The 8,220-nt window shown below is 44.0% G+C and overlaps 1 protein-coding gene across 2 annotated transcripts; it reads right to left on the bottom strand.

The window, feature by feature from the left end:
- Nucleotides 1–2,968: 2,968 nt before the first annotated feature.
- Nucleotides 2,969–7,958, bottom strand: LOC106575275 (protein sprouty homolog 2). Of its 2 annotated transcripts, none has more exons than XM_014151701.2 (2): nucleotides 7,706–7,958; nucleotides 2,969–6,109 (listed from the first exon to the last, which is right to left on the bottom strand). In XM_014151701.2, exon 2 carries the CDS (start codon nucleotides 6,056–6,058, stop codon nucleotides 4,997–4,999), a length of 1,062 nt encoding a protein of 353 aa, XP_014007176.1. In that variant the 5' UTR covers nucleotides 6,059–6,109; nucleotides 7,706–7,958; the 3' UTR covers nucleotides 2,969–4,996. The 2 variants fall into 2 exon arrangements, with proteins under 2 accessions (XP_014007176.1, XP_014007175.1); XM_014151700.2 differs by having other exon boundaries at nucleotides 7,435–7,953.
- Between the last annotated feature and the right edge of the window lie 262 nt (nucleotides 7,959–8,220).

The following is an 8,220-nucleotide window of genomic DNA, read 5'->3' on the forward strand; positions in this document are numbered from 1 at the left end:
TGTGCCAATTAGCCAACATTATAGAGAGCTTTTGACATGTTCTACTTGCTTGTGTGAAAGGAAGAGAGAGTCTCTGCAATTATGGGATTTTATCCCATTCTCACTCTGAAACCCTGTCTGCAGGGCCTTTGGGTAGAGCTGTAAGATCGTTCAGACAGGAACGGTGCATGGTAATAGCTTGAGATACGATTGAAAAGAGCTTGCTGATGCCACGGTAAAGACTTACAGATGGGGCTAGTGAAGTGTTTCGCTAAATTTGCAGCATTCAACCACAGCTCCTTCGTGACCACTCTGAAAATGTCTCATTCCCTCTCTCCCCCTTAACATGGTTCATATTTAAGTTCTGGAATATAAACCTTTTTTCCCAACTTCAAAATACAGGATGTTTATGTGAAGTGGACATTTGAAGTGAGGAGTGGTAGAAAGTATATATGAATACAGACAGGGCTTAGATACCTACCCCTTCCCTAACTCCCACAGTAGCCTGCCTATTTGGTGAGCTCTCTCTCTCTCCTTTGTGTGTGTGCGTGCGTGAGTGTGTGTCTCCCTACTCTCTCTGTCTCTATCCTTACCCTCTCTCTCTCTGTGCTCTTTCCCCACATAGCTGTTTGATTGCTTAAGCCCAGTGGTCAGACAATGGGGGTATAAAGAATGTCTGCTTCCTTCCTTCCTTCCTGTTGAGTGTTCTGCCTTGGTGAGCAGATTCAATAGCACTCCGCTTCACAGCAACGCTGGAGCGCGGGGGCCTGGCTACAACCAACAAAGAGCCATTCTGGGGCCCGCTCCAATCGCTGCCTCTGCCAAGTCACTGGCTGCAATGAGGGACACACACACGAACCCTCTCTCTCTATATATCTCTCTCTCTCTTTCTTTTTTTGGATGAGTGAGCAACCGATCTGTGTTTTTCGGTGCATGTTTAGGAGGAAGTGGTGGGAGTGGAGGGGTAATGTGGTAAATGTAGGTTTCCTCGGAAAAAATGTAGTTTGTCAGGTTTTTATCATCAGAACGTGACATCATGGCTATTCGGTTCAGAGCAGTGGTGATGACACACCACAAACAGTATATGAAATATTCCTGAGAGTCTAGGACCCTGAAAAATTGGGGGATATCAGTTTCCATCTTCTAATCATTGTCCATCGCTGAAAAGTAGTCTGCTATATTTAATAGAGTCATGTAACAGTGAAAGGGAAACATCCAGGATGTATGATCCTGTATTCAGGTTAACACAACTCTTATTCATCTGACCCACTCATCATCTCCAATATGCAAGTTCCATATTCCACGCCATCATGAACTCCTCATTCACCCATAATGGCGCCTTTTCAAAAGGGTGTCAGTTTTCAGCTTCCCTCCCGGTCCTGCTTTTGTTGCTGGTGAACCCATAACATGTTGACGACTGGTGTCCCTTGCCAACAACCAGAAACGCTTGTGCGCGTTCAGACACACACACACACACACACACACACACACACACACACACACACACACACACACACACACACACACACACACACACACACACACACACACACACACACACACACACACACACACACACACACACACACACACACACACACACACACACACACATACTGAATGAAACCCCCCAAAATGTTGCTCTGAGAATACCAGGTAGGGGCAGATAGTTGAGAGGGGCTTAGAGAGCCAAAATAGTAGAGGCCATAGAAAATAGGATGAATACATGAGGCTGAATGCGGGGTAAACTGTTAGCCCTTTGTCATTTAAAGTGATGTCTTTAACCCTTTGCGGGCCTTCCTCCCAACCACCCCCAACTGCCTTTTCCCTCTATTCACCATTAAGACAATAGCGGCAAGGGGAAGCCTTGCCAAACTGTGACATTAAAAACCCCATGCACTCCAATGGGCGTCCCCCCCCGCCGCTGATTAAATGGGGGAAAGGGGATAATTATATGAAAGGGGGAGGTGAGACGAACTGTCATTCAAGCTCCGAGACGAATAACAAACAAGTGCGTGCAGGTCAGACTGGGCTTGTCAATCAGCGTTCGTCATGCATACCGTGTTCCAAACATGTCCGCGTGCTCTTCAACCGGTGACAGGGCTTATGTTTTAAACAGCTAGCCGAGAGGAACACTCCGTACCCGAGGAATTCCTGGCAAAACCATTGATAATACAACAGAGCAAATGTTATCTTGGTTCCTTTTCTTCTCTATGGGTAAGGCCATCTGCTGCTTGTTCACAAGGAACACGTCAATCCCATATTAGTGGTACATTTAAGATATTCACATCGTAAGACTAATCGTAAGCATGAATGAACCCCTTGTTTTCTTATGACGTCATAATTATCCTGACTAAATAACAGCCACTGATAGACAACATAGTATAAGCCTTATAATAAGATAAAGGCTTGTACCTGGTTATAACAAGTAATGAAGCGTTATACCTGTCAGCTTTAGACTGAGGGAGCACTTCTGATACGATGTTACCATTGAGTGTGTGAATGAGAGGACAACCAAATAATGTGTTCCCACAGCTACAAACGATGGTCCTCCCAATGCAGAGCAACAGTTCACAGCCCCAGTTAAATGATTCAACGAAAGCCAGATGTTTCCCTTAGAGGTGAACTCGTTCAGTATGGCTCTTTCCTTATTTCATAGCTCTAATCAGTTTGGGGAAATGATCCAGTCCAGTCTGGCTATCCAAAATAGGAAATTGGAATCAAGAATAGTGTAGGGGTTTGGAGTTTGACTAAGAAGTGAAAATGTCTGCGTTTTGTTAGTTATGGAAACTAGATTATTTCCAACAATCTCTCTTGGTTAAAGCTAATGCAGTTACTAAAGTTACAGTTAATTCGGAAAGTATTCAGACATCTACACTTTTTCCACATTTTGTTTTTGTCCCACATTAATCTACACACAATACCCTATAATGACAAAGCAAAAACTGTTTTTTAGAAATGTCTGCAAATTAAAAAAATAACTGAAATATCACATTTACATAAGTATTCTTTATTGCGACAAATGATGGAAACTGTTTTTAGAATACATTATGATCATTTTTAAAGTACGCAATGTCATCACATAAAGCTCCACTCCACATTTAATTCTAAATGCTTACTGCTTGCTAAATACATTTTTCAACAATAAAAAAAATCATGTTTCTTTGCAGGACAAGGATTGTTCTGACTTTCAAGAATGCATTAATTGCTTTGCCTTGCTTTTCTGGTTGGCTGGATGCAAATGTCACCATCCAATTATATGGCAAATATTAGTCAATTATTGCATTCTATCAAGGCTTTCGCAGGCTACCTGAGATATGAAACCGATAGGTGGGAGGGCATAGGCTAGACTGTCGCCAAATGATTTGGCCTAATGCGCAATTTACCTAAATGGAAACAGTTCAACCACTTTATTAATTCGACACTGTAGGTTTTTGGCGAAAAAGTGTTTTTTAGGTGATATGTCATTAAGCCCAGCAAGTTCAATGGAAACGCGGCGTAGCATGCAATTGTCACATTTATTTTCTTTGCAAACTGTAAATGTCAACAAAAATAAATAAATCACTGGACAAGTTAATGGAAACATAGCTAGTGATGCAACTTGGTAAAGAGTAAGACTAAGTGAGAAATCATCATTCTTGGTCTCTGAAGTTTTGAGTTTGAAGCTGTGGAACGTGAGGCTAGGGGGATAAGAGCATGTGGTTGTATGTTCCTCCCTACCATCTGGCACACAGGAAACACAGATGGGTTAGTGAGTTACTGCTCTGCTATAACCCCCCAGCTACATACCTCAGAAGAGGAGGCTATCAGACTTCTCTCAAACATTCTACTGAACTAAAGTGAGTAGAGGGGTGGGAGATCTTGAGTTTAGTCAACATTCTCCTCTCCTACATGAAGATACATAAATGAGTTCGGATTCAAATCCATATAGCCTTGTTGTTCTGCTTTTTAATCCATCTAGAATGGAAAAGTCTAAATGTAAAGTGTCAGTTTCTCTGACTCTGACAGTGTAGCATTTTGGGTTATTACGTAGATTCCAAAGGATTGGTTCTGGGCAGTGAAGCCGTAATGTCAAGCTGGCAAAGTGTGCATTGGAAGATCAGTCCCTGCCGAGACAATTCCAAGACAATAAAAGATAGTGTCCCAATCTGATGTCATAAAACCTTACCCTGAGAAGAGCTTGAAGATACTGGGCACGCACACACAAAAACTGACAGAAACAGCAGGGTTTCATTTCAAACGTTAATATATTTTTCTATTTCATAGTGAACATATGCATCCAATTTGACACCCTAGTCACCCTAACTTGCAACAACATCAGAGTACTTGAACAGGCTGATGTTTTCTAAGATGCTTCTCAAAATAAATATTTTCTTTATAAAATAATAAAACTTCAAATAAATATTCTTTCCACTAAACAATGTTGAAAATAGAAAATAAAGATTTTCTTATAGGGTCACTGTACAATTTACAAGTAGAGTTGAAGGGATAAGATGTGTAAATGTCCTTCTCTTGCAAGGCAAACATAAAAAAATGATTGATATACATTCCCATGAATGTACAACATTAAACATTGTATTACATAATATATATGGATCTATGATCAAGGTGCCTCTGGTTTGGCAGAATGCTTTTCACAGTTGAAATATTATATATACAAAAATAAAACATCTCTGAGGAGGTCATTTGCTAATTTACATACTTTTGCGATTACTATTCACAAACAAGTTAGTCAGGAGAGTCTGTCCATAGCATATCAGTTGTATTAGATGTCAAAAGGGCTAACATTCTGGACTTCGATTAAAACAGTACAAAATCAGGACACTTGGTGATCAAGCAGCCTGTATTAACAACCATAGCTGAAAACAAATGGCACAAACCACGACAAACAGCTCAGCTTAGACAATCCCCCAATCAACTTCTGACTACTGGGCCAAAACGTGATGAGGTGATCGTTTCAGTCGCCCAAAGTTGTCAACCCCCATCGATTCTCCACAACACCCAAGGTACTTTCCCTTTACGTTGGCTTACAGTCGACGCTCTTACAGTGGACTACGTTAGTGTTCTTACACCGGCACCCCGGTCGCTTGACGCGGTCATAGCAGCTCTGGCACGCGGCGAGACACCCTTTAGCTGGGAGGTAGCACAGGAGACAGGGTAGGAACAGGGAAAGGAGGCCCATGGCCGACCAGCGCACGCAGCAGTGTGACTGGCTGCAGGAGAAGGGCTTGTCGGCGCATGTATCCTCGTCGTCACTGGAGCAGTGATAGAACAGGCCCTTGACGCAGCACACGCAAGTCCCATAGTCCACCGCGTTCTGCGCCGAGCACACGCACCGCCGGCCGCACATCCAGCAGGAGGGCAGGGCACGCGGGCACATGCACTCCTGGCACTTGCACCGGCCACAGTCCTCACAGCGGTAGGCGTGTTTACCCAGCAGCCCCTCCCTAGCGGCGGGGGCACCGCCACCGGGCACCGTGACCACCACCGCCCCTCCGGCCGTGCTCGCCAGGGGCTTCAATTCCTCCTGTTTAAGCTCCACACTTTTGGGCTGGGTCATTATTATCTGTTCGCTAACCTCCGGGCTATTCAGGAGCCTCTGCACGGAAGACGTGCTGCCTGTACTGGTCCTCGGACTGTTTCTGGAGCCCTCTGTGCTAGAAGAAAGAGATAGGGCATCCATAGGGGGGACTGTGGAGTGTGTGGGCTGGGGATGTTGTTCAAGTTGGGGGAGTAAGTTCCTCTGGTTGGGCCTGGGGTCCTGGGGCTCCAGTTGCTCGTTGGTCCCCAGGCCCAGTGGCACCACCAGGTCGTTCTTCTGCTGGGTGGGCAACGAGCCAGGGGGCCTAGGGACCACAATGGGTCCCACCGTTGGTCCCTCTGTGTACTCATTACTGCTCCCGGTGATCCTGATCTGGTCCAGCGAGAGCACAGGGGCCTGCTGGCCGGGGTTTACCCCAGGATCGGGCTGCCCTTCCTGGGCATGGTGAGGCCGGTGTAGCCTCCCGCTGTCACGCAGAACACGCAGCAAGCCGGCCGACCCTCCGCCACCACTGCCATTTTGAGTACTGGTCTCCATCTTGGCTCTGAAGAAGGACCCCTCCGGCTGGCATTGAACACATCTGAAGTCCTGGAGAGAAAGACAGGCAAATATATATGAGACGACAAGGTGACATTTGAGTAGAAACGACCCTATGTAAATCATAACTGATGTTACAACTGTGTGGGCAAATACATACAATATGCAAATCTCAACTCTACACATACACCCCTGAAATTTGCATTGAAGAGATAAGGGTTTAGCAACCAACTGGAGTTGTTTTGCGTGACAAATATATCAACACCTCACATTCGGAATTACTGTTCCAATGTAAAAGTGTAGGCCTATGCCAATTCCAATCACATCCCCTAACCCTAGGCACTTTCTGTTGGTGTTAAAGGGATGTGATAGGTAACAACAACATAATATATACCTAACGGTACCTCTAAGGCAACATTTCACCATTTGTTCCCATTTCATATGATAGGACAACAAAAAGAAAGATTTGACATAATGAAACAGTCAGTGGATTGATCATGTTTCTGTATGTTGGGAAATTGACAGTAGGCATGTTAGGCCCTTCTGATTGGAGGATTTAGGTACATACCAACTATTTCCATTACATGAGATATAGACAGGGAATATAAAGAGCATGCAAGGAAGAGAACATGAGGCACTGCTGAGACAGGCCTAGTCTACAACTTCAACAAAAGTTGAGGCAATTATTAGCCTAATAAATCATGGTGTGCATGGCGCGCGTGTGTGTGTAGGGCAGCGGATGAGCACAACGATCATGACATTTGAGATGGGCATTTGATAGGTAAATGGACAGGCGAGTCAGAAAAGTAAAAACCCTAATTTCCTATTATGAAATAGCCTAACAAACACCAATAGCCCCACCCAAACGTCAATACAAAATATTGACTTTTATCATTCCACCTTTCTTCTATAATGTAAGATAGCCCTCTATTTTTGTTGTTCGGAATATAAAACAACAACAAAACTATTTTAAACGGCGCTAAATCTGTGTTTATGTGTAGGCTACCGTTCACAGGTCAGTATTTACTTCATTTATCTAGTCAAAATGCATTATCTACTGACAGGCTATCCATTCTTGAATAAGAGGGTGATGTCTAGACCATTATTCAGAAGGGGGAAAACTACAACCCTACTTTTTAGAGCAAGAAGCTGTAGGCCTATGATGAGAAAATGTTGGGGTTGCACGGGGAAGGTTGGAGAGAGGATGGGGAAAGTCAATGCGGGTCGGCAGTTGGAACTCCCGAGCCCGAGAGCATGCACAATGCTGAATTGTTAAAGCTACTCTTTCTTATGTTACAACTTTTAAACATTGTAACGGCCATAGTTTTTGGCTACATTGTTGTTGAAATAGTACAAACTTGTTTTCACGAACTCACCGTGTTCGCACCACTTCAGCCCCGTTTGTTGTATTAAATTCCAAAATCTGAACGTGTATTCCTACTTAAATTAATCGGTAAACCCATCCACACAATCCAGTGCAACGATAAAGTAGCTACACAACAGTATTTCCAGATTCCAATTTTAAGAGATCAAAAACATAGCCACTGCGAGAGTACCCCGAGGCGAAATACTGCCAACAACGAATCAATCACTAAGGGCTTGCTGGCTCTCCACTTTTTTGTGAATTAGAAAAGTGAAAATGCGCACTTTTGAATCCGTTGAGTTTACACAAATAGCCAACGGCCTTCGAGTTTGTTGCACTCCGACGTAGGCTGGACAGTTCTAAAAAATACTCGCTGTAATTGTTGAATGCTTGGCTGCCTTACACGCCGAGGTGCTTTCAAGTTTTTCTCGTCTTGTTTTTTCCTCTTTCCGGAGAAGAGGTCGGGTTTATGCTGTAAATGGCGTCATTTGGAAGTGAGGGAGGACAAAGCAGTTGCTGTTTCAGAGGATATCTCGTATCCGGTCCCAGCTCATTGGCTGTAGCTACAGGGCTCGCATTCACACCCTGTGCTATCAAACTGTTCTCAACTGCAAAGGGACGGGCCACATTCCCAGTGACAAAACTTCAGGCATTGCAAAACGTTCTAACATAGCCTAGGCTACGTTCATTGAAGGAATATCAGGTCTGCAGCTTGATAGGCAGCATTTGTTCAGATCGTGTCTAGTAGCACTGAATCCAGTTCTAAAAGTATACTTTCTTGCAAAACAATAACCTATCT

This window comes from Salmo salar, chromosome ssa17 (genome assembly GCF_905237065.1).
Source record: "Salmo salar chromosome ssa17, Ssal_v3.1, whole genome shotgun sequence".
Classification (NCBI taxonomy): Eukaryota; Metazoa; Chordata; class Actinopteri; order Salmoniformes; family Salmonidae; genus Salmo; species Salmo salar.